At 47.2% G+C, this 26,821-nt stretch overlaps 1 protein-coding gene across 1 annotated transcript in view; it reads right to left on the minus strand.

The window, feature by feature from the left end:
- Rasgrf1 (Ras protein specific guanine nucleotide releasing factor 1) overlaps positions 1-26,821 on the minus strand; it is a 102,856-nt gene that overhangs the window by 68,842 nt on the left and 7,193 nt on the right. The window contains exons 2-3 of the mRNA XM_051207379.1: positions 15,799-15,905; positions 3,737-3,884 (exon numbers count right to left, since the gene is read on the minus strand). Coding sequence (XP_051063336.1) covers positions 3,737-3,884; positions 15,799-15,905 — 255 coding nt within the window. The remainder of the gene's footprint in view (positions 1-3,736; positions 3,885-15,798; positions 15,906-26,821) is intronic.

Below are 26,821 nucleotides of genomic sequence, written 5' to 3' on the forward strand. Positions count from 1 at the left end.
GGCAAAGACTGAGCCATCAATCATTTTTTTTTAAAATGAAGGTTTGCTCACATGCACACACACACACACACACACACACACACACACACACACACACACACACACACTCGTGGAGGTCAGAGGACAACTTTCAGGAGTCCGTTCTCTCCTTTGATGATGTGGGTTCCAGGACTGAACTCACATTGTCAGGCTTGGAGGCAAGTGCCTTTACCTACTGAGCCATCTCATTGCCCTCCCCAGTGAATCTTTGTTCAGTGCATTGTTCGGTTGGTGCAGCCAACATCAGCATCCCTCCCTGGGATCTTCAGATGGGAACTCTGCCCATTACACAATAAGTCCCTTCTCCTCCAGCTGCTGACAGCCACTGTGCTGCTTTTCACGGCTGTGAATTTTACACCAGGAAGCTGCAATGGACTTACTTGGTATTTTGCTTAACATTGCACCTTCAGGGTTCATCCTTTTTGTAGCCTGTGTCAAATTTTCTCCACACACATCATCATTATCCTTTGTTCTCATAATCCCCTTCTTCCTGTCCTTCCATGACCCCCTGACCCCTTCAGGCTGTTTCTTTTCTTTCTCCAAGTTAATACCCCTCTCTGCATTTTATCATATGTATCCATCACCCACTTCCCCCCAATCCCTTAAGATCTCATCTTCCCCTCTTGTGATTCCCTTTTAGCTTCACAACTGACACAACACACACACACACACACACACACACACACACACACACACACACACACACACCCTCAATCTAGATTCCACATATGAGAAAATGTGCAGTTTTCTATTTCTGACTTATTTCATGTAATGCAGTGATCCTCAGGTCCACCCATTTTCTCACAAATGTCATTATTTTATTTCTCTTTATGTCTGCCTAAATTCCCACATGTGTTATGTACCTTGTTTTCTTTATGCATCCACCTGCTGGCTTCATGTCCCAGATATTGTGACTATAGCAGCAATGAACTTGTACGTACAAGTACCTCTGTGGTAGGCAACCCTCACCCATTTGCAGATACTGGCCTGTCCTTTGTCTTTCCAACAAAAGCACGTGGGGGATAAATCAGATCAGAGCTGGTGGCTCAGAGTATGACTCTGTTGGCTGGCCTCTTTCCTCTCTGGGTTACCCTGAAGCACTTTTTGGAATCAAAGTTCTCTTTGGAGCTTAACTACTTGCCTGGAAAGCTAAGGTAGCCCACGGAATATCTAAAACAACCCCAGTTTGTCTTATTTGGGAGTTACAGAGGAACAAGACCAAGGGCTGGTGCCTAGGAGCTGGACATTGTAAGTCTGTCTGAGACTGTCCCAGCGGACAGGCCAGTGATCATTTTGTGCTGGGGCTCACATAGTAAAAAGAAAGGACTTTCTATTGAAGAAAGGCCACCTGTTCTCTCTCCCTGCTTTGCTGAGAGTTCTGCAGAGTGACTAGAGTGGTCTCATTCATTACAGCTCCTGATGGCTAGCACAGGACCCAGCATGCAACATGCCCTTGTTAGCTGTAAAAATAAGTGAATCAAAAACTGATCAGAGCAACAGTGACCTCAAAACCCCCCAACCATAGGAAGCCAGAGCAGTCACTGAGCCCAGCATATCTAAAGGCAGAAGCTCAGGGAGTTTTATAAACACAGCTGCCAGCAGGCTGCTCCCTCCTCAGAACATGAGGCTGTGTGCCCTCAAGGCCACTTGCTGAACCTCAGGATGAATGGCTCTCAAAAATGAACCACTGAAGCCTTTGAAAGTGGAGTGAGCAGTTGCAGGCTCTCGACTCCTAGGCTGCTAAAATTACCCTGGCTGGCCTTCACTTGGAGAGTGTCTGGAAACATCTAACTGGAATGTTCCGTGGAGAGTCCTGCTTGCCTGGTCGTTCTTCTCCCTCTCTGTACTACTTCCGAGTATTTCCTTCAGTCCTTAACTTCAGAACATTTACATGATGAAATAAAAGGTCGATATTTTGGTGTGTAGTCTAAAAGGCTTGTGGTACATACACCTCTTCCCCCCCCCACACACAGAATGAGAGAGAGAGAGAGAGAGAGAGAGAGAGAGAGAGAGAGAGGGGGGGAGAGAGAGAGGCATGCAAGAAGCAAAGAGTTCTAGATGAGCTGACAGTCTTCTGTAGCTGGGTCAACACATTCCTCATGTGTGAATGTCTTTCTCTTCACACCATCCTGCTTTCTTCACCAGTTTTGATACTTGCACAGAGAGTGGTGGATGATGGTGGTTTTTGGGGGCTAGTCTGCATTTAAAATTGATGATGGGGGCTGGAGGGTTAGCTCAGTGGTTCAGAGCACTAGCTAGTCTTTCAGAGGACCCGGGCTCATTTTCCAGCATCCATGGGGTAACTTATACCCACTAAAACTTCAGAATCAGGAATCCGATGCCCTCTTTTGACCTTCTTGGATACCATGCACAGACAAACACACAGGCAACACTCATACACATAAGTATAAACAAAAAAATTAAAAAAGCAATTAAAAATTGCAGTGCACATCTGATAGGCCTTTTATAGGACATTCAATCCGTGGGGACCAGGGCAGTAAACAGGCACAACCAGATCTCACACTATGCTGTGATGCTCAGTGCTTAGATAGTCCTATCAGTCTTAAAAGTCTTTAAAATTCCTTTGTCCATTCATTTTACTTATTTGTGTTTGTGTGCACTCATGTGTGCATGCCTCTGGAAATCAAAGGACAACTTCCACCGGTCATCCTCTTCTTCCCACATGTGACCTGGGGATTGAACTCAAGGCTTGGTGGCAGATGCCTTTATCCCCTGAGCCCAGAGGACTTATTTAAGGATCAGGCTAGGAGCCCAGCTCAGGAGAGTTAGGAGCTTGGGTTGTTTAGGAGTCTTAGACTATGACCAATGGTAACTCAGTTTTCCCTGTCTTGCTTCCCTTTGGTCTCTTCTAAGCCCATAATGTCTCCTTTGTGCCTACAGCATCTGAAAATCCCAGTGCTATCTGGTGTTGGACTCTGGGACAGACAGGGATCACCTGGGATTACGGTGTGTACTACCACCTGGGAAGCTGAGTCAAGAGATTCAAGAGACTAGCTGTGGAGGTTTGGACAGGTACATCCCTCATAGTCATGTGTTTGAATGCTTGGTCCATACAGAGCAGCACTGTTAGGAGGTATGGCCTTGTTGGAGTAGGTATGACCTTATGAGAGTGTTGGATACCACATGGGCTGCTAGGAGGGATGCCTGAGAACCTATGCTCCCAGGAGTCAACGGCATCTCCTGGCATGGTATCTAAGTGCAGGTTCCCATTGGGGAGTTCTGGGGTCACCCAAGGCCTTGGTAAACAGTGAGTGGCTAGACTCCAGGAGGTGTTTGCAGGACTCCTGCCCTATGAGGCCATACACAAGGAAAGCTGTGATTTGCCATTTGTGTATGTGGTGCAGGCACAGAGAGAGAGAGAGAGAGAGAGAGAGAGAGAGAGAGAGAGAGAGAGAGAGAGAGAGAGAGAGAGAGAAATGGCTACAGGTGATATTGCACTCCAGAGCCTGAGGCTAACAATGGCGACAGTTAATGTGTCCTTGCACCCTCTAATAACTTGTTCATAAACATCTCACTCATCTTTATCATCTGGTTAGGTCATAGCAAAGACCCTGCATCACATGAGACAACTCAGAAGCAAAGAAGCTGGGGACACACTTCAGGTGGTACTTGGTAAACACAGAGGTGGAGGAGTCTGGGGTTTAATCTGGTCTGGGGTCCCCTGGCTTGTAGTCACCTCTGCCTTCAGTCGCTCAATCTCGATCTCGCCATCCTCGATCTGCTGTCGCAGCTGCTTGGCCACCGTCTTCTCTGTCTCTACTATCTGCAGCAGGTGCAGGTACTTCTGCATGAGCGCCTCGTGCTCCGTGGCCAGTGTCCTGTAGCTGTGGACAGAGGTGCACGGCAGGTGAGATGCTGCCCCTGTCTCTAGGCCCTACACACCCCATTGCACACTGACTTCTGGTTGCTTTATTAGCCTGGCTCTCTCTGCTGTGCTGTCTTTCTGTCTCTGTCTCTCTCTTTATGTCTGTCTCTCTGTCTCTGTTTCTCTCTATATACCATATATTCTCTCTCTCTCTCCATTTCTTTCTTTCTTTCCCTCTGGGGCTTTGTCTAAGTAGATAAACATTTTGAAACATACCCCCACCCCCGCCTTCCCTAACTTCACACTTCTTCTTAGGCTACTTCTGGGGCTACAGATGCACGCATCAGGCCTTGTGGGATGTACAGAGGACAAGTAAGCACCCGCATCTCATTGCTGGTTTGGGTGATGCCTGAAGACACTGCACAGGACATAGAAATGTCAAGTGCTGAGTCACAGGTTCTTAGTGTTTGCTTCTAAGGAGAGGGCAAGCAGCAAGGACTGTGATCAGGGAAGAATTCCAGGAGGTCCTAGGTGACACACCCTCAAGTTGGAGCTGAGACTTTTGACTCCAAACCCAGTTCCTTGGGTACATACTCATTTTTGGGAAGCCCTGGGTAGGAGCGCTGTGCTGGCATTAATTGATAATAATATGAGATGCTTAGGTGGCACCAGATCAGTAACAATCCTAAAGGGTAGGCAAAGTGGGGGAGAAGGCGGGAGAAGGCATCTTACCAGATTCCTAAGTTACATGCAGCACACGGATGAACAGAGTGGCAGAGCGAAATGAGGTAAGAAGTAGCTTGCCTAAGGCCATCAATTCCCTGAAGAGAGACCCTGGTCCCCTGTGTTCCCGGTGCGGGATTCTCCATGCTACTCCGTAGTATGAACAAGACTGCTGGAGTGCATCAAAGCTGAGAAAAAATCTGATCCCATGTAGAGGGGCTTGGAAAACAGGACTCCAATATCTCAGAGTGAGGTGTCTATTCAGATGGGGTCAAGGTCGGGAAAGGGCAGGGCCTTGGAAGGAAAAGTTGGAGTTCTCAGGGATGATGAGGTCTGGGTCTATCTCCCTCACTGTTTCTCAGATTCTTCTTCCTGATTCAACACACTATTGCCTCAGAGCCACTCCTTTGCCTTTTTCTCTCTTACCCCCACCCATTCCTCTGTATTCCTGCCCTCTCCTTATTCAGTAAGGTCTATGTCTCCTTTCTTAGCTGTAGTGAGGGGCTCTTCTTCCCATCCTTTGATTGGCAAGACCCATCAAATCCCTCTGCAGGGTCTCCTTCAGAGCAAACTGCCTCCGCTCCATCACACTGCATCCCAGCATCCAGAAAAGGCTCAATTCCTACCCCTTTAGAACAAACCAAGCTGCCCTTCAGCCTTCCTAGCTCTACTGGTTCTGTCAGAGTGATTGGACTGAGATGGATATGATGTTAGGAAACACATTCAGTGTGTTTGTGGAGTGAATTTCCAGAAATGGTTCAAGAAGGGCTTGGAGGACTTGTTTTAAATGTGAGTGGCACCGCCCCATCGCTGGAGGTCCAGCAATGCCTCTGGTTGCCAGGGAATGAGCGGCTTCATTCTGCCATAAGGTCACATCACGATGGTCTACCCGACCACAGTCAATAACAGAGCCAATGGAGGACCAGAGCTGCAGAAACTGTGACCGAAATAAACTTTCCTTCTTAAGGCTGCCCTCAGGTATCTGTCACCTTCTTTCCCATTTGCTCAGCGTGGTTTATTGAACGGGCTGCTCACCCAGTGCCACCTAGCATTTTCTTCACCCCATCAGCACAGCATTGGGCTCTTGGCACCCATTCCAGCTGGCTCCTGCTCTGGGGTCACCCACTCTCTCCTACTGGTGAGACAGATGGAATGTGAGATTATTTTAGTCTGCCAGCTTCTGCCAGTACTGCCATGCAGTCCTGTACACAGCTGGCTGGTGAGGGAGGTCTTTGTCTCAGCTTCAGAAGCCTGCCACATGAGCTCACAAAGTCTCTGGGGTCGCAGACCCCAGTGCTCTTTCTCCGGATTCCAGTCAGGTCATGGAGAGCAGCCTGGGCGTGGATCCTTTGAGCGGGAAGTTGTGGGTCATGGGTTTTTTTTGTGTAAGTGACTTCTCCCATATATTAACCTCATCCCGTGTATCTTAATCTGTGTGTCTATATCTGGTGTCAGAAGTGGGATGCGAACCCACGCCCTATACGTGATGGAAGCAGCCTTGCAATAAAGAGGGACTGTGCCAATGTGCTGAAGTAAAGAGGGTAGCTACAGAGGGCCCTATTCTCTGACGATGCCAGAAGATGCCATGGGGGGCGTGGCTGGATGCAGCTATACCCTGGGGGTGGGAGGGTAGATACCCTGGGGGTGGGAGGGTAGATACCCTGGGGGTGGAGGGTAGAGCAGGAAAGCTTGCTCCAGCAGGCTCAGCACAGCTGTGACAAGGAGGGATCTGGGGAAGGACTGTCGTCCAGAGAACTGATCTCTGTTCTCAGCGCACTCTTAGGTAATGGGCTGTGAGAGATGCTGTTCCAATATAACACTAGGAGAAAAAATGGCAGTCTGGGCACTTTTCTTGTGAAAATGAACAGATTCTAAGGGCTTTTCAGCTTCCTAAGATACTTAATTGTCTTCACTTGCAAGCAAAATTCAATTGAGAGCAAGGCCTGTTTTCACACCATCTTGGCCCTGCACACAGGGGTGCGAAGCACAGCATCTTCATTAGTCTAGTTGTGCTAATGACAGACGCCCCCGTGCTTCAGGAGGTCGCATCTGCAGGTTATCTTCCAGTTCCCCCTCCCCTTTATCCTCCGCGTCCTTTTCTCCTTTCTTCTCCCATCACCCCACACTTCTTTCCTTCCCCCTTTGCTCCCCCCTTTTCCTTCCCTTCCTATTCTCCCCTCCCTTTCTCCTTCCTTGCTCTCTCCCCCTTCCATTCGTCCCCCTCTCCTCTCATGCTTTGGATATGAAGTTTCACATGTCAGAAAATAAGCACAGCAGGGCTGATGCAGAGATTAGCACTATTGTAGAGGCTGCTGGACAGGGGGATGGCTCAGTCAGGGGAGCACCTGCCACACAAGCATGATGAATGTAGTTCAATCTACAAAACCCAAATTAAAAAAAAATAATAAAACAGGCCATGATGGTGTGTGCATTTAATCCCAGCACTGGGGAGGTAGAAGTAGGCAGATCTAGCCTTCTCTGAGAGTTCCCATCCAGTGAGAGACCACACACACACACACACACACACACACACACACACACACACACACACACACACACGCCAGATTCCACCCATTACAAGCTCAAGGATATTTGAAAGACTTTGCTTTGAGAAGTCATAGTGAACCTATGGAAGTCCTTCCTTGCATCAAGCCACTAAGTACTCAGAGGCAGCTGCAGGTGTAAGCCAAGTGGATATGGCTGCTGCTGGAGCCAGTGGCTGAATTTGGTGTTAGCCATAGGATACTGGTTTTAAAAGCATACAGGATATAAGAGTTGTGGGTCCACCAAGATTTCAAAAGAAGGCCTGGGAAGCTCGGCAGTATGGGAGGGCCAGAGTCCCTGTGGGTGATTCTTGAGAGGGTGAAGTTGTGAGAGTTGAAGATGAAGCCCTTGGAGCTCTTAGGAGGTTCAGGATACCAAGAATGGGGGCCACCTGACAAGAAGAGTTTTAGGAAGTGAACAGAGGCTTCTGAGAAGTCACATTGAGGAACTAGGACTTGATAGACTGCCTGAGGCATACGGAGAGGGAGAGGGGCCATGGCTAGGTAATAAAGATGGTGACCTTCCAAGATGGCTGGCTTCTTTTTCACCTCCTGACTTAAGGCAGACACCTGACAAAAGGCTTTTTGTCCTGTCAGTAGGGCTCCTCTGCTGATGGACTGGCTCAAGGAGTCCCAAGCTACATCAGGACATGTTTGTGCTGCAGCTGTAGGACAATCAGCCATCCTTTCTTTCTTTAAATTGAGCAACCCTATGCTAGGGAAGGGACTGTAAACCATCCCAGCCCTCAAGGGGAAGCCGAAGTACAGCTTCCTCTCTCTACTCTGAGAGAGGGTCTTTCCCCTGTGTGTTTGCTGTCTGTACATTTCTTCACCTCTGATTAAAACCTTTCCAGACTGCCTCTAATAGTAACACCCTTTACTGCTCAGCTACCCATTTCCTCCACTTGGACTTAACCTTCCAGTTTCTACTACCAGGGTCAGAAAATTCCCCTGAGACTACCTGTTCTGATGGAGATTTTTTTTCCCTGCATTTTAATCCTTTAACTGACAAAAGAAATGAATCTGATCAAGACCCCTAGATGGTAACAATATAAGCTACAGCCAGAAAAGACTATAGGGGTGGGACTTTGCAAGCCTATTGGTGCTCATACCATGCCCCAGATCCTGGGTATGTTCATGACATGAGCTGGATACCCAGACATGGAGCTACATGGTTTAATGTTTCTGGCTGTGTGTTGGTTTCATTCCTCTTTCTATGTTTCCATGTCTGTCTTTGGAAAAGGGGGAGGGTCTTATCACTGTATGTTAGAAGCCCTTGCCTTCCTTTTTTATTTTATAGGTGTTCATAGTGACTGCTGCCTTGAGTCATTGAAGAGTTTAGACTTGGCCTTTTGAGAAATTCTGGGTCTGTTAAGAGTGGGGACCTTTGGAGACATAGTAAATAGATTTTTACAGTGTGAGGTGGCCATGGGCCTTTTGGGGCCTAGGGAGGAATATTATACTTTAGTCTGGAATCTTCCTCATGGGCTGGTGTTAACAGGCTTGGTGGCCATTAGATGGGCTTTGGGGAGGAATCACGAGGGCTCTGACCTAATCAGAGGACCGACCCTTATGAAATCATTATTAAATGGACTGTAGATAGGTAGCAGAAGCTGCAGCAGAAACTGGAAGGTTTGGTCTAATTGGACGAAGTGGTGGCTGCCGAGTGTGTCTTGAAGGGTATATCTTGTCCTCAAGGCTTGCTTCTTCTCCCTGCTTCTTGATGCTGCGAGGGGAACCGTTTCCCTCTGCCACACCCGTCACACTGGGGCCTGAAACCAGGGGCCAAAGCAGGTTTTTCTTTCTTTAGCCTGATTATTTCAGGTATTTGGTAACAGTAATGAAAAATAAGACAATATAAAAAAAACTAAACAAATCAACAACATTGCTTTCTTCCCTTTCTATCTACCTGACATCCCATCATTTACTTTCTTTCTCCTTCCTCTCGCCTTCCTCCTTCCAGTGCAGACTGACTGAGCCACTCCTGGTGTGTGCCCTGTCTTTATGAATTCTTAGACTTTCAGAGCTAGAAGGAAACTCGGGAGTCATGAATGGTTGACTGCATGTCTTACTTGACAAAGACATGGAGGTCCGGGGTGGGGGGGGAAGCGGTGATGTTCTTAGAACAACAGTTAGTCGGTGTCCAAGCTGAAGGTGGAGTCAACCCTAGGGCCTGGGAGTGCATTTCAGTCTCTCTGCCCCCTGGCCTGGCATCTAGCTCTCACTAAAATGCTGGGTATGTGCAAAAGATAACGAGCCTACAATCCACAACCCCAGAGAAGCTAGAACCCTCTTCCAGAATGGAAGTAGATGCAGAAATCCACAACTAACCCATGGGCCAAGCTCCTGGAGTGCAATCGAAGTGAGGAAGGAGTGAAAATATGAACGAAGAAGTCAAGACTATGATGGGGAAACCCAGAGAAACAGCTGACCTAAGTTAGAGGGAGATCACTGACTCAGGTCTGACAATTGGCAAACCTGCACAAGACCAAACTAGACTCCTTTGATACATAATGGTGAGGCTGGGACAATATGAGGCCACCAGTAGTGGGTCCAAGATCTAACACTAACGCACAAACTGACCTAGTGGAGCCATTTTATATGGAGATACCTAGCTCAGCCTAGACATGGGGTAGGGAGGGCGGTGGTGCCTTGGTCCTGCCTCAATGAGATGATGGGACACACTTAGTAGACTTCCTAGGGGAGGCCTTACCCTCTCTGAGGGGCAGATAGGAGGTGGCGGGGGTGGGGACGTGGAAGTTGAGGGAGCAGGAGGAGAGGAGGGAGGGAGAAGTGGGATTGGAATGTAGGAAAAAAAAAAAAAAAGAAATACCCAGAGGGAGGATTGAAATATAAATATAAATAAATATATATATACATAAATATATATATACATACGTACGTACATATATATATATATATATATATATGAAAAGAAAAGGAGAGTTTCTGTGGTCATGGTGTCCCCTCACAGCAATGAAAACATTAACTAACACACACACACACACACACACACACACACACACACTATGCTGGGTATGAAGTGCGCTGGCTGCTTTATCTTATAAAGGACTATGCACATACACTACAGAGGCATCCCATAATATTCGACTGTGATCCATACAGTGTGAAAGAACATTGTGTCTCTATATGGTATTAATACACCACAGTGCTTATTTTTACACACAGAATGTTTCTATTAGGTATATGTAAATAAAAACTAAATTGAGAATATGTAAAAATACTTCACACTCAATATGGCTGTGGCAGAGAGCCAGTTGTTACTGCAGCATACACACGCACATGTGCGTACAGGCACACAACACTGTTGTAGAACGTGGTCTCCCAAGTTGACATTTCCTCATGGAAGGAAGGGTGGGGAGGTCATTGAATCTTCACCAGAGATACCATCCTCCTGGCCATTTTTTTGCATGTGGCCTTTGGGTGTGGGAAGGTGTTAGAGTATATTGTCTGGGGAAAGTTGACAGGAGGGGGCTTCGTCTATGTGGCTAAGGGAAAGTCATAATCTATACAGGTGAAGACTTTCCAGTGTGGGTACTTTACAATGCTGCCATAATTCCTCACCGCTCTGTAACTGAGCCCAAGAAATTTACTCATTTCCTAGGCCTTTGCTTTTCTGGTTGGGACTTTACAGAGGCAAGGTGAACATATTTTACTTCTCAAGGAAGTTCTTGCAACACATACATATCGACACATGTACATGTATATATGTTCTCTCTCTCTCTCTCTCTCTCTCTCTCTCCCTCCACCTCACCCTCAGCTGAGGCTGAACAAAGCTCATGGTTCAATGACCTGACCTTGATTTCAGCTTCACAAGGTGCTGGGCACAAAGCTCAGTTGAGCCTGGGCTTCTGATCCACAGACCCACAAAATCAATGAAAGGGTATTTAGAGCTAACAAGTCTGTGGGGATTTGTTATGCAGCAGCAGAAAATGGAAACATTATAAGATTCGCCATTCATTTTTTTAAAAAGTGAGGTTCAATACATATATTGTGGAAGGCACAGATTCTAATGTCACAATGTTGGGAAGACAAGCAAAGGAAATAGTTTAGCAACTTGGGACTCCACTTGGCTTGGGATATCCCTACACCTCTTTTTTAATAATGCACTTGGTTGCCTGAAATTCTTACTTTCATACCACATGCATGCATGAATGCACGAGCTCATGCTTGCACATACTCACTCACACACGCAACTTCTAGGGAACTCACCTGGCAACCTGTTAGTAACCTACGACTCCTATCTGTACTGGTTTGCATGCACATCCTCTCTGAAGAATGCAGTATTATTTCTCCTTTTCATCAAACTTAGATTCCATTCAGTTATACCCTCATTATGTTCTAGTGTAGAGTAGGAGGGTCAGTCTGGCCTGAACTACTTTTGGGTGCACTTGCAACAAGGCGAACTGCATTCTTAATGTGAACTTTTAGGGAAAAACTCCGTATTTGCCATCTTATGACTATACATAATTGGGCATGCAGATGAGTTATGGGAAAGGACATGTGCAGTAGAAAAGACATATATAACTTAATATATCAATCAAGACAAAACCACCCACACCCTTAAGCAGCAAAACCTCGTCCTTTATTTGAACTCCATAAAAGGAAGTGCTAAACAATAATTGGGCCTTGAGTGCTTTCGCTCTCAGGGTAGGCTGTCACTCTTGACAGAGTATCTGACCTAGTCTACTGCTTTGCTACTTTTACAGTTTTGTGTGAACCTTTTGGTTCTCTGAATAAGATACTAAGAACCTGGATGTAACCGCCCAGCTCCCAAACACCAGTAACAGTGTGGCAGAAAACCATGAACCCTTAATCAAGGCAAAGATCATTTCTAACACCCAGGAAGCACTCCCCACTCTATTCCCACCCCAGAAGCAATTGCTGTTCCTGTTTCCATCACCCTGTTTAGTTTTGTCTCGTCTAGGATTTCATATAACTGAAAGCATATAGCACATATTTCTTCCTTTATCTACTCAGCATATTGATTTTGAAAGCCATCCATCTTGTTGTGCATAGCTGTAGTTGATTCATGTTTATTTCCCAGCAATATTCCATTTCATGGACGCACCAGAGGATTGTTTATATATAGACATCATGGCTGACAGTTTGCATAAAGCTGTGAAGGGCATTTACATAGGAGACTCTTTGTGGTCATTTCTCATTCCTCATGGACAGATACCAAAGAATGGAACTAACAGAAAGCAGAACATACAGCAAGCGTGTGCCTGGTCATGTACCAGTTTGGTTGTCCTGCTTTCCACCCCTCTGGTGTTGCCTGAGTACTCCCAGCTTTTCACCAGCATTTGGTATTGTCAGTTTTCATCATTTTGTCCACCTACCATACAGACACTGTGATTGCACTGTCTGTAGAAATTGTTTGTGTTAAGAAAGGTCGAGGGAACTACAAGACTGCTCCCAACTAACAATCTCAGCTTCCGTGGAAAGGCTATCATAAATGCCCTTCCCGGAGAGTGAGATCAACAACTAACTTCTCCATGGAGTCCTCAACTAATGCCTGTTGAAAACAGGAGCAAACACCCATACATAAACACTGAGTCAAACTAGAACCCAGAAGCAGATGGAGAGGACAAGACCATGCGGTAGAAGTACATAGAGACAGCTTACCTGAACAAGGAGGAGCTAAGGGCCACTAGACTGATAGCTGGGAAGCCAACAGGGGTCTGACTCGGACCCCCTGAATATGGGTCTCAGCCAGAAGGTCTGAGCAGTCTGAGACCTCAGACAGTGGAGCCAGGATGTATCCCTGGTACACAAAAGGACTTTGCAAACATATCCCCCATGGAGGGATAACTGCCTTATTCTAGAGATAGGAGAGAAGCCCTAGTCCCTACTTCACAGGACCTGTCAGATCTACATGACCCCAACTGGATGGCATTCCCCTACATATTGTATTGTGGTGGGGGGTTGGGAGGGGAGGGTGTTTAGAGTGCATGGGAGAGGGTAGAGAGGGCAAAAGGGAGGGAAGGAGGGAGGGAGGGCTTGGGGGGAGGGAGGGAGGGAGGGAGAGGGAACTGGGATCGACATGTAAAATAATAATAATAAAAAAAAAAAAAACGCTTTGACTCCAAAATTTAAGTTGAAGAACAAGTTACTGGGGAAAAGTATTTCTATTTTTGTTTCCACAGAAAATGAAAAGATGTGGATTCCTTCCAGACTAATGTGGTTTGATCACACCAGACCGCCTGAAACAGAGTACAAGCTGATCCTACATTCCAAACAGCTGGACAAAACAGCCCTACAGACTACAGCTAGGATATCTGAATCTTCTTCGAATCCCCCTAGACAGCGCCCCTTACCAGCAGGAAGTAGTTTGGAAAGAACGACGCCCAAATTCCCAAATATTGTGTATAAATGTTTGTTTTCATTTAATTGGACTTTGTTATATAAAATTAAATAAAAAATACTCTATATGCATAAAAAAAAAAGAAATTGTTTGTGTTGATGAATAATGATTCGGAGTTCTAATGCAGTGCCCAAAGGACAGCTCAACAGGTAAAAGGCACCTGGGTTTGAACCCTGGATCCCATATGTTGGAAAGAGAGAACCAACTCCTGTAAGTTGTCCTCTGACCTCCACATGTATGCTGTGGCATGTGTGATCCCCACAAAGTAAATAAACAAATGCAAAAGGAAACCTCTCTAGTGCTTAAGTACTTATGAAGTTCCTTCATGTAAATACATTTTCAAATTTGATCTTCAAATGAAATGTTTTGATCTCAAAACCAAACCCTGCTCATTATTGGTTCTCCTTTGATGCCGGGAGATTGAGGTCCAATTGCTGTCCTTGAGCCTAGGCTTTTCTTTGCTCAGTTTCATCTTGAACAACCCAGGATTCCTAGTCTAAATCCTAGTTCTGGTCATGTTACTCGTCTGGTGTAAGACCTTCAGTGGCTCCCATGGTTCACAGAAGAAAGGCCAAGCATCTCAACAGGAAATCTGAGGTCACTTATGATCTCATGACAGCCAGTTGTCTGCTTCATTTGTGTGTGTGTTTACCTGTGGGCGATAGAGGACAGCATTCTCTTTCCCCTTCCACTAAGTGGATCCCAGTGATTGAATTTGAAGTCCTCAGGCTTGGTGGGATGTGTCTTTATCTGGTGAGCTATCTCACCAGCCCTCATCTGCTTTTTAACATCTAAACTTTATTTCCTTGTTAGTCTATAAATTATCTTCCATGTATCAGTGCTTTAAATAAGAGGGTTAGTTTTTTGTTTTTGATTTTTTTTTTCTGAAAGAGAGGGAGGGAGGGAGGGAGAAAGGAAGGGAGGAAGGGAGGTGTTGTTGAGATGTTCCTATTTAAGCCTGTTAAATCTTCATTCCCATCATCCACTCAGGCCTACTGGTACCCTACTTCTACCCCCATTTCCCTGAAGATGGACACAATGTCACTCACCAAACTGTGATATTTTTTGTGGGGAATACTTGTATGGCAGCCACCTTCAGCTCCTTAGCGCTTTGCTCTGGGTCTGTGTCTATTGCCTTTCCTAGTAGAACTTGTTCTCTGTAGCTAAGACTTGATGATTCTTGTGGACAGAAATGGAGATGGCATGTTCTTAGGGCTGAGGCTATTGCTTGGGTCACAATATAGCTTTCTGGGCAAGTGAGTTTCAAGGCCCACAAGATCCATCTATCCATCTATCCTTCCATTCTCCACATATACTTTATACATCCATATCATTTTATCCTTCATTCACCTATTACTAATTTTGCATTAATTACTCATTTAAACCCTCCACCCTTCCATTTACCTTTACATTCTTCCCACTCACATCTGCTGGACACTCTATGCTTTTTTTTATGATTCTAATTCTTGCAGGATCCTTTTCTATATATGTATATATATATATTTTTTTTTCTTATTTAAATATCGATTCTAGTTCCCTTTCCCTTCCTTTCTCCCTCCCTCCCATGCCCTTGATCACCCTCCCATCCTATTCCCCCACACACTCCATAGGGAGGGTGGTACCTTCCAGGAGGGGTCAACAAAATCTGTCAAGTCATTTGGAATAGGGACTAGGCCCCACTACTCCCTCATGGGGAATGTGCTCCCAAAGTCCTTTCATGCACCAGGGATACATCCTAGTTCCACTGTCAAAGGGCCCTTAGACTGCCCAGGGCTTCTAACTGAGACCCGTGTTCAGGGGGGTCTGAGTTGGTCCAATGCTGGATTCCCAGCTATCAGTCTGGGGGCCCATTGGCTACCAGTCATTGAGAATGCAGTCACACATTGTTCCTTACCTCAGAAGTTCACATTTTATAGGCAGGTAGACACAATAACGCCTCATTATTTACTAGGTCCATGAGATCAGCTGTCTAAAGGGCCAGCTGGATGGTGCTACCCTTGACAGTGCTTAGCTCTGCCAGGGCATGGCTAGTTTTAGTTAGGAAAAAAGATGGGGCTAATTCATGGTCACATATCAGATTGGTCACATGTCAGAGATGGGACTGTGTGGTTAGAACGGGACGGGATTCTGCAGAGCTCTTGTTCTCTGGGGCATCCAAGACTTTCAACATGTACACTCCCTCTCCTCCTTTCCCACATCCTTGTCCTCAGTCTTGAACTTGCACAAGTTTGCTTGGTCTGGCTGCTTCTCCTTACACAGTTTAGCAGGGCGAGACCTACCTGGCATGAGCAATTGCTGCCACCCACTCGTCACAGTCCTTTGCATCCTCGGTCCTCAGTTCTAGTGCCTTCTGGTTGTCATGGGTGAAGTTCACTGTGAAGTAATGCTGCACCGAGAAGAAGACACAGGCACCTGCAGTTATCAGGATGTCCACAAACCCCATGCCCTCCCTGCCACAGTGCCGAGTGCCTGCTGCAGGATGGAATGCCATCCTATTTAGGAGTTTCAAGTGCTCAGTCGAAAAGGCTTTTGTGTGATGTAACAAATCCTATGCTTAGGATGTGATAAGGAAGCAAACCCCACAAAGCCTTATTTGCCAACCAATTAAAAAAAAAGCCAGTTTGAAACCATCAGGCACTCTGGATGGACAGCAGGGGAAACACACCAAGAGAGCATCTCTGTGGGGAACTAGGTACCAGTTCAATGCAGCATGCCTTTAATTACTCCCCGAAAACTGACTAAGCACTCATCTAGATGCTGGGGTGATGGAATCGAATCAATGGCACAGTCCCCAGGAAATCTCACTGTCAACCACTTCTATGCTGGGCTCAGGAGACTGACTTAAAGCTGAGTCAACGGTGGGGCTGCCTCCCTGAGGGCTCTACGAAGCTGAGGAGCCAGATAAGAGACGCACACCTATAGGGTTGTTGTGGGGGTTAAATACCCATAAATTGAACAACCCCTGGTACGAAGTAAGGATGGCATGAGTGTGTATAGTAATGAAAGTCATGATCGCGTCTATGCCAGAGATGAAAGGGACTGTGGAGAACAGAGGAAGCCCGACACCGATCCCACCCAGGGAGATGAAGAGGAACTTCTCAGAGGATGCGTCCTGGGTCTTGCTTCTCTCTCAAGCCAGCCGGAGAACTGGTACCTGGAGCCCATGGCCTGCTGGAAGTAGAGGAGATACACAGTGGAGGTGGACAAAAGGCAGAGGGTACTCGTGGGCCCGAGCTTGGGGGCGGTGAACACAGGCGAGAGGAGAGGGGTGACTGTGATGTCTCTGATTTAGTGCCATAGACAGGAGTCTGTGGCTAGCTTAGGTGGCAGAATGAGTGGGAGATGGGCATGCAGAATATGGGGCTCTGGGACAGCCTTGAGGTGGGGAAAGAAGGTGAAGGGAAGTCATTCAGAGGGAGGGAAAACCCCAAGTGGGGGACCGCCTGTTCTGTCTCTCGGAAAGAAGCAGGGTAGGTTGTAAATAGGGGCTGAGGCCTGCCCCTTGGAGGGTGTGCTATTCAGGGTGCCTGTGCTTCAGTCCTTAGGTCTCCAGGTGGCAGGAAGCTGCAACACAAGGTGAAGATATGTAAATCAATTTTAGAGACTGACTTGTACTTTATTTTTAATTGCCATTCTGGCTGATAGACGTGTGTGTGTGTGTGTGTGTGTGTGTGTGTGTGTGTGTGTGTGTGTGTGTGTGTGTTAGGAGGTGGAGGGAAGACTTGTTGCAGAGTTAGCATTATCCCTTGTTTCCTAGGAAACAGATAACTGGGCCTGTAACGTGAAATGTCAGCTCTGCCTCGAACAACTGAAGGGAAGCTCCAGTGGGCACCAGCCCTGTGGGAAGGAAGCAGGTTAAAAGGAGCTGCAGGTGGCCACTTAGCTCCTTTCCTATCCAGGGAGAGCAAAGGAGCCTGTAAATGTTCATCGCAAATGATCTATCTTGTTTTGTCCCATATCCACCAAGTACTACAGGCATGATCTGCTTTCCAGATGACGACCCAGACACTTAGAGAAACGGAGGGAGTGGAGAGCAGAGGGGCCAGTTGACACATCTCCTGCTTGGGGCCTGCTCTTTGCCACTTGGATGCAGATTGCTAGGTATGGGTTTCCTTTTCCTTACTTTTCCTCTCCAATGTTGGAGCCTCAGAGATGCACTGGCCCAGGGGCCTTCGACTTCTCAAGGCTGGGGCCTGGGCCTGAATGGTCTGGAGTGTTTTCAGCCCGTGAAGAATAAATGGCCGAAGGAGAGGGTGAATGACAAAAGGAAGGCTCCACGCTACCCTGCCTCTGTGATTTCTGTAAGGCACCAGGCATGCTGTGGTTCCTTTTTCAGCTCACATTGATAATGACCTGACACAACTCTGCTGAGCACATGCCCCATGCCTGCCACAGTGCTAAGTATAGCAAAGCCCCCATAGGCAAGACCATAAGTTTGTTGCCATTAATTAGCTGGGGTCTGGCCCTGATATTTTATTATCAGCAATGCAGGTTCCTCCAAATATGCAGGGTCCAGGGATGGACATGGAAGGTGAAGGGATTTTTCTCTGTGCCAGCCTTCTGGGGAAGTGGGCTCTGCCACTGGAGTAAGAGGAAGGGAAGGTTTTGTAGAGGTGTGAGAACAGCCATGATGATGAATGTCTCTGGGTCTGAGAAGAAGGAAGGCAAGGACTTAGAGGAAAGGGGATAGAGGAGGAACTCCCTTTTTGCAGGTTATTGGGACCCTGAGGTACCCAAGCTGAGAAAGCCTTGGCCGTTGCTGTCTCTTTCTCCCTTCCAGAGTCTTATGGTGAAGTTCAGGTGTTTGCAAACATCGAAGAGTTTCATAGTAAAACCCACATAAGCTACCATCTGGGCTCCCGTTGCACTCTGCAGCCCTGAGGACAACCTTGGCCTTCAGAAGAGGCTCCCGGTGAGAAGTTCCTCCAGATGGAAGACTCCTCTACAATTTGGCACAGGCACCCAAGGATGGTGGAAACATCTTCCCGCACCACAGAGTGGCTCTTTGCAGTCCTTGGCTGGTAAAAATGGTGTGGGCACCTTGCTTGAGCTTGGGAAACCCTGCTGCTAACTGTGGATGTCACATGTCACTCTGGCTTAACTGTTTCTCACCTCCCACAGATGTGAGGCTTTGGCTGTGACAGGGCCTGGTGTCCTGTTGATCTGGGACTTAGGAGAATGAGAACATGTAAGAGACAGGGTTGGAATAGCATGGCTTCACAGCTAGTCTGGGTCAAGGAGTGCATCACTCATCTACCTCTGCACAAGGAGCAGCCCTAGCTGGGACAGCATGGCAAAGGAAAGGGGACCGGGACATTTACTCCAGCCTCCTCTGTGTGGAGTCAAAGGAGGATGAAAATTGCACTTGGAAGAACTTTTTCCCATTTATTTATTTATTTATTTATTTATTTATTTGTGTGTACAGGTTCATGTGTTTGAGTGTGTATATATGTTAGCAATTTGTGTGTAGGCCAGATGTTGACTGTCTTGGTCAATTGTTCTCCACCTTAAGTTTTGAGAGGTTTACTGAAATCAAAGCTCAGTGATTGGCTGTGTTGGCTGGTTAGCAAACTTAAGGGATCTTCCCATTTCCTACCTCCCTAGTGCTTGGATTAGTCACAGGCCACCAGGCTTTTTCATGGGTCCTGAGGATCCAAATTCAGGTTCTCATGCTTGGACAGCAAGCATTTTACTCACTGATCCATCCTGATCCACATTCCCAGCCTCTGTATTTTCTTTTAAAGAAATGGCTCTATTCACTTAGAGAGGAGAAATGAAGGGGCAGTTCATAGTCTTATGTATTTGGATGAGAGCATTTGAAAAGCTGGGGTGGAGGCTTGTGTTTTTTGATAAATGCTAAGCTGGCATGTCTTACTAGACAGATAACCTTGAGCATTAATCAGTGGCTTTTATCCCTGTTTCTTCATCTATGCATGGGCATAAAGAGGCTGCCTTCCTTTTGTAGCTCTTACACTGGTGCCATCCCACAAGCAAGTCCCCAGGACATGCTTGCTGCTCTTTTCACTCTTACTATTCTTACAGAATCACCCCTAGAAGTCTTGTTGGACAGCACAGCTTCTTGGCTGGTATACTCTGCTGAAGGTGCGGGATAAAAATATGGTTATCTTTCAGGCCCTGACTCAGTCTAGAAATCTGGAGTTAAGTTTGGGACAGCCTTAAATGTTCACAATTATTGAGGTTTGGAGTGCCCATCTCATAGGTGACTAGTAAGAGCACAGGAACACACTGAAAGTCGTTCTGTACCTCCCTCATTGGGGGAACCCTCATATCGTCTCCTGGTCCCCACCCCCTGGAGGGCAGCTACACTCTCCCACTGCCTCACTGCATCCACAGGGAGAAAAGATGAAGGCAGAGGGGATGCTTGCCACAGCAGCTCTGACGACTCAGGTAAGTCTGTCTTCTGTCACTGTACCCTGCACAGTGAGCAAAGTTTCTGGCTTGGATGAGCCAAAGTTCTGCACATACCGTCATCTTGGCACTTTGAGCTGGGAAAGATATCACATCTTATATCTGTTCGTTCCATGCCTCTCTGTCTAGGTCTTTTCATTCTCTGTGGGTCTTGGTTCCTACCCTTATCTTAGCCACCCACTCTTCTCCGTCCTCTCCACCTGGCAGGTGGCTCTTAAGGTCAATGTGGTTTGGATCTATTTTCTTGCTCCCCACCCCCAATCCTAGGATACTCCTCTGTCCCCAAAATTCCTGGTGTCAGTGTCAAATGTCCACTGTTGAAGTCAGGTGAGGAAGGCATGAGTCCCTGGAAGCTGGGGGTGGGCTGGGGCTTTGAGTCCCACCTGCTCGCCTTCTCCCTGGTTGCCTGTCCCTCCCAGCTGACAGGAAAAGGGGACACAGGATAGAGGCATTTCTCGGGGACATGGCATGTGCTAACCAGTTCAGTTTTGAGGAAAGTGGAACAACTGGTCACCTAACTGACATATGTACAGGTGGCAATCCCTGCAGCTGGCACTTGGTCTGGCTGCACTGCTCAAAAGAGTGAGCGAGCGTTCATGGAACCCTGGGCTCCTCACTGGTTGGTGGTGGGGGCACCTGTCCTACCTAGTCTACTACACACAACGTGTAAATAGTGAAAGCAAAGCTCACATCCCCTTCTCTGCCTGAGTCTAATCACAAATATTCAGCCCCCAGCAGAAGCCAGTCCACCCCATGGTTATCGGTGACAACAGGCAGGCCATGAGTACTTTCTAAAGTTCCTGGTGCCAGTATTAAAAACAAAACACCTTGCCCTGTTGAGATCTCTGGATCTGAGAAGGATTTTGGAGCCTCACCTGCTCAGTGTACGTCCCTCACTATGGATAAGGTGGCTCCTATGGCCTCAATTCACTTCAACCTGTATGTTGATGACTTTCTAATTGTTTTTTACTATTTTCTGAGACAGTGTCAACTCATGCTGCATATCAGTGTCACCTGGGAACTTAAATAACAGTGGCATCCCATTAAGCATGATAACGAGAGGGGTGTGTATGTCCTGAGTTTTTGTTTGTTTGGTTCAGTTGAGAGAGAGGGGGGGGCAGGGGGAGAAAGAGAGAGGGAGACGCATACTCCACAGAATCACACACGATTATGGAGACAGAAATCTCTCAAGTGCCTGGAATTTACCAAGTAAGCTGGGGTAGCTAGCCTGTGGGCTCCAGGAATCCCCGTCACTGTCACCCCAGCACTGGGATTGTGAGCCTGTGTTACCATGCTTTTGTAGATGAGGTATGAGGGTCAAACTCAGGTCCTCTCACTGAGCTATCACTACAGCTTGACACTGGTGTTTTTGAAGGCTCCTCAGTTGGTTCTTGTGTCTGTCACCCATTGCCTGAATCTCCCAAGGGAGGAGCGCTGTTCTGGCACCAGAAGCAAAGGCCCCTATTCCTGATCCCCAGTCCTCTCAGAGAACACCGGGCAGTGGCAGCGGGAACAGGTCCTGGGAGCCCTTGGAGTTTTGGAACAGAGCAATGGGGAGATGGAAGGAATGATCTGGACGGTTGAAGTCTACGAAAGCAGAGAGTCTCAGAACATGCAGGGAGGAGATGATGCCACTTGGAGGGGTGGGGTCGAGGCAAGACGGGCAGTGCTGGTTCCTCACCCAGGCCTAGGAGACAGTGATTTTCTGTGGAGTTCTGTGGAGTGATTACGGCTGTCATGATGTCCGTGTCTTCTCTTTTGCCTACGCTGTATTGAGTGGGCTCCTGTCCTTTCAGAGAAGTTGTTCTGACTAAGAAACAGCCCTGCAGCCTGGCGCTGTGCCTTGTGCTGGGCATGGAGCTGTCCCCGTTTGCTGAGTGGGTGACCAAACTCATTAGATCAGTTCATTAGTTAATTGGTTAATAGCAAAAGCCTCAAAGCAGGTGGTGCTGAACTTGCCCCTCGGGAGTGGGCAGTGCAGCTGGCAAGATTGATGAGGGGACAGGTGTTTCATGAAAGAGGCTGGCGCTGCAGGGACAGCAGGAAGGGGCTGGGCAGTCCTGTAGCCCAAGAATTATTCCCAGAACACATTCAATGTAGGACCTTTCTGATTTGTTGATTTACTTATTTATTCATTTGGTTTTTGAGCCATTGTCTCGATCTAGGCTATCCTCAAACATAAGGTCCTCTTGCCACAGCCTCCAGAGTGCTGGGCTATGTGGAATGCCAGCCCTGTCTTTGTTTCATTTTGGGGAAAATGTCTATTAATGTCCTGTAAATCCAGAATTCTGGGGAGTCACTTTGGGGCTGTGGCAGGTGCCAGGTTTGGAGTTCAAATGTACTATTTTCTCATGGAGTCTTCAAAGTGGCTTGTCACTTCAATGGGCTCCTCTTTCATAATGCCTTCCCCCAAGTGGTGGTTAATGCTGTGATAGGACAGCTGATCATGGGCTCAGCAACATTCTTTAAATCACTGGAATCACTCACAAGGCCACGAGAATGAATGGAATTACAAGCAGTTAAGTCGTCAGAAGGTTCGTCTTCCTTCCCCAAATGTGCAGCCATCCATCCAGGCACCTTCTACTCATATCTCCTAGTTCCCTAGAACTAAGCTCCTCCTGGCTAGAACAGGCCACTTCAGGACTGTCTCCTGACCTTTCCCCCAGGTTCCACAATAAAGACTGCTCATTGATGTATTTCCGCCTAACCATGGCTGCACCAACTTCACCCATAAGTACAGTGGGAACCTCACCAGGCACTGTATGTTCATAAAGGATGGCTGAACACAGGCACAGGCCTCCATGGATTTACTGATGATTTCACAGCAATCTGGAGAGACTGCCTGTCCTGCCCACTTCTTCCCCTCTAACCTGATGAGACTTCATATAGACACGCTCACCAGAGCCGCGTGTCTTCTTTCTGCTCTGTTTCTCTCCCTCAGTCCTCAAATCTGAGCCTTAGGGGGTCTTGCTTGCTGGCCCAGGACCCCTACTTTGCCCCACGATGGTTAATGTCGATTGTCAACTTGATGGGATTTAGAACTATCTAGGAGACACATCTCTGGGCATGTCTGTATCGAGATTGTGTTAACTCAGGAGGGAACATCCATTCTACATGAAGACAGTTCATTCCTTGTGCTGGGACCCTGTACTGACTAAAAAGGAGAGAGCCAGCTGGGCATCAGCATTCCTCTCTTGCTGCTTCCTGAGTGCTACCACAAGGGGACCACAGCTGTGTCCTGCTCCTGCCACCGTGCCTTCTCCACAGTGATGGGCTACCCTAAACCCGTGAGCAGAAATAAGTCTTTCCTTCCTGAAGTTGCTTTTGTCAGCTGTTTTGTCAGAGCAATGAAACAAATGACTAATATAGCTCCCAAGCTAAGTGCCTGACTTAGGGCTTCAACTGCTGTGAAGAGACACCGTGTCCAAGGTAACTCTTATAATAAAGGAAAACATTTAATTGGGGTGGCTTGCTTACAGTTTAGAGGTTCAGTCCATGATCGGCATGGTGGGACATGGTGGTGTGAAGACATGGTGCTGGAGAAGGAGCTGAGAGTTCTACATCTTGCCAACAACAGGATGTAAACTGTGACGCTGGGAGAAGCTTGAGAATAGGAGACCTCAAAGCTCGCCTCCACAGTGACACACTTCCTCCAACAAGACCACACCTACTCCAGCAAGGCTACACCTAATAGTGACACTTCTTTTGGGGACCATTTCCTTTCAAACCACCTCAGAGCCTGTCCCAAGCTTCTATCTAGATTGCTGGTCTCCAGGGTCTAAGCCAGGTATCCATCTCTCCACGCATTTGCTGCTAATGCCTGCCTCCTACATACCTTCTCCCTTGCTCACTGACACTCCCTGTCCAGTTTTGGGGGTATATCAGATCTCCAGAGCCCTGTGGGGCAGCCTGCCCATCTCGGCATCAGCTTGGAGTCAGGCTTCTGCCTGCTGAATGCTCTATTTTCATAGATTCCAGGTTCTGGGAGCCAGGACCACAGAGGGGGGTGGCGAGGGTCACACCAACATCTTTTAGTCTATCACTGTGCCTTAACCAGCCTGACCTTCACCTTCCCGCCAATCACTTTTCTAGATGTTCACTGAATGAGGCCCAAGCTCCCACCCAAAGGTGTTGCTCCTTAGTTTCTGTCAAAGACCCAGATGGGAAATGACCTTTGCCATGGGTATTTGTTAGTTGCAGCTATGATTATAATAATACCAATTGCTTTAAATGACCCAAATATTCCCCAAGAGAAGGCTGTCTTAAAAGCCCTTAGCACACCCAAATGGTATTCTCTGTGGCTGTTGAAAAAAAAGTAGTTCCATAAAGAACCATTACTAGGCAGTGAGAAAAACACGGTGCTGAGCAGTGGTTAGAGCATTTTGCAACTCGTTAGCAGTTACGCACACTTACATGTCAGATCTGTATGCTGCCCGAGAGAATGCACGGGACATTAGTGATAATGCCCACCCATGGGAAGCTAGAGTCAGGTGGCAAGGGCCAGCTTCTCCAAATGCCTTTTATCTCATCAATGTTCGCTGTGGGATTCCACCACTAATTTATTAATTTAAAATATACCAGGTAGTGGCTGTTTGTGAGCTTCTCTGACTGTCTGGTCTCCAGACTCAAGTGCCACTGTGCACACTCAGGACACTTGACACTGAGACTCCATCAAGGTGTCTCCTGAGTGTGGTCTTCACCAAGGGCCAGCAAGAGTTGCTAACTGGGACAGTGACTTAACTCTTAAGGTCATCTTTGTGTCCCTGCTGATGTTATGCAAGCCATTCATACTTTTACTTATTTCAACAAATGAAGCAGTCTAGTGTCTCATCACCAATCTGTTTCTTTCTTTGCTCAGACTACCAGGGAAGCCCTTTGACATAATTATTCACCTCTCCTTGCCTGTGCCCACACAGTATGGCTAATCGGAACTCTAACCCTCTTACACCTCCCAGGTTCTCACAGATCTGACCAGAGGAAGAGAGATTCTGGGTGGCAACCACTATGACCAGAGGACAAAGAAGATCTTGGGAGAGCAGGCTTGGGACAAGGGGATACTGGGAAGTTTGCAAACACTGCCTGTGGCCAGACTTTTTCAAATGATTTCATCAATGTCTGGAGTTTACCTAACAGCCCAGGAGGCATTTAGACAAGTTGATTACATTTTATGCCTGCAGTTGGAAATGTTCGCACAGGTTTCTCTGCATTTCTACAAGGATTTTGGGAATCCCAGTGAAGGCTGATACAAATTCATCCATCCACTTTTATAAAAGTAGTCCCAAAAAGGTTTTCTTTTAAGATATGAGTTAGATTTTCCAGTGTGAAGAAAGTCAAAGATCAACTGGGAGATGTCTTCTAGAAAATGATTATCTCATTTTGTGGAGGAAAGACGTTGCCTTAGCCCAGGAGGTTAGCAAAGCTTATTTTCCTAAGCAGAAATCACCAGACCTAACAATTGGCCTGGATGTCCATTGATCCTGTCAGTGTAGGAGGTCTGGTACAAGCTCTGACCTTGGCATTTGGCGTTGAGAACTCAGAGCCGGGCACCCCAGCACAGACTCCACAGGTGGTTTTTGGCCCTGTACTGAGTAAGGCATAGCTTTCAGCAGTGTGTCACAGGATCTGGTGAGAATGAAGGGGCCCTTAATGTTCCCCCAATTCTAGCTTTTACCAATGCTCACTTCTGGTGGTGTAGCACTAGGGACCAAGCAGTGGGCCTTCAGCAGCTGCCTTCACCTCTCAGGGACAGCTTGTTAAGAGTCTTTGGAGGTCCCAGGGTTAAGGCTTCTGACCTGGGTGACCTGGGTTACTGCTTCACTGAGCAAAAGTTTGGTTGTAAAAAAAAAAAAAAAAAAAGAGTGGAATGGGTAGCTGCTACAATGCACAGGCTATACCTTCTAGGTTGTTCCACAGCTTCCTATACTGTACCCAGCTTAACACAGTGATGGGGACACTGAGGCCCAGAGGACTGGAAACCTATCTGAAGCTAGGGAGTGAAAGAAACAGAGTCTATAGCTAGGCTGGGAGTCCCTAAGGCTGCCTCTCCGGAGATGCTGGGAACTCCTTCATGCTCAAGGCTAGAGACGGGAAATTAAGGCTTCGTGTTGCAGGGGCTATGAATTCCCCTCTGGGGGAAAGATGTGGGGGTGTCTGGGCCTCTCTGATATTCCTTGCGTGACAATGGCCCTCATGGGAGCCTTTGGCATTGGCAGTGTTCTGGGCCTCTGTCACGTTCACAGTCACCGGGGCTACTGCATATACATCAGGGGACTGAGTTGTGTTCTTGGCTGTGTGCACATCACATCAGCTCCAGGCTCTTATAGATGCCAGTGAGTCAGGACTGTGGGGTGTTTTCCCTTGATCATGGCAGAGTTGCGAGGTTCCCACCCAAGCAGAAAGCAAAGCCTCCTTCACAAAAGTCATTGAAGTGGCTATCACATATTTTTACTTGCTGTTATTTTTTTTCCTTTGAGACAAAGTCTCTGTCTACAATAGCTTTGGCTGGCCTCAAGCTTGCAGGTATTCTCCTGCCTCTGTGTCCTGAATGTTGGGATGACAGTTATGTACTTTCATGTCTAGCGTATAAGATCCTAAGGATCAGCCCAGGGTTTCATGTTTGGCAGGTTAACCAAGTCACACACCCAGCACTGCTGTTAATTCTTGTTTTTACTCTTCTTCTATTCTGACAGGTAGAGGATGCTAAGAAGGTATCCAGCCAGTGTCTATATTCTGTTTGTGGCTGGAGAGATTAGCTTTGAGATGAGAGTTAGACCTGGGTGCCAGCTTCTGCAAAGCCTTGCTCCATAACTTTGACCAAGAGAAGTAAAAGTCACGGAGCCCCACTTTTTCCATTCTGAAAATGGGTTAACATGA

This window comes from Phodopus roborovskii, unplaced genomic scaffold (assembly GCF_943737965.1).
Source record: "Phodopus roborovskii unplaced genomic scaffold, PHOROB, whole genome shotgun sequence".
NCBI classification, from domain to species: domain Eukaryota; kingdom Metazoa; phylum Chordata; class Mammalia; order Rodentia; family Cricetidae; genus Phodopus; species Phodopus roborovskii.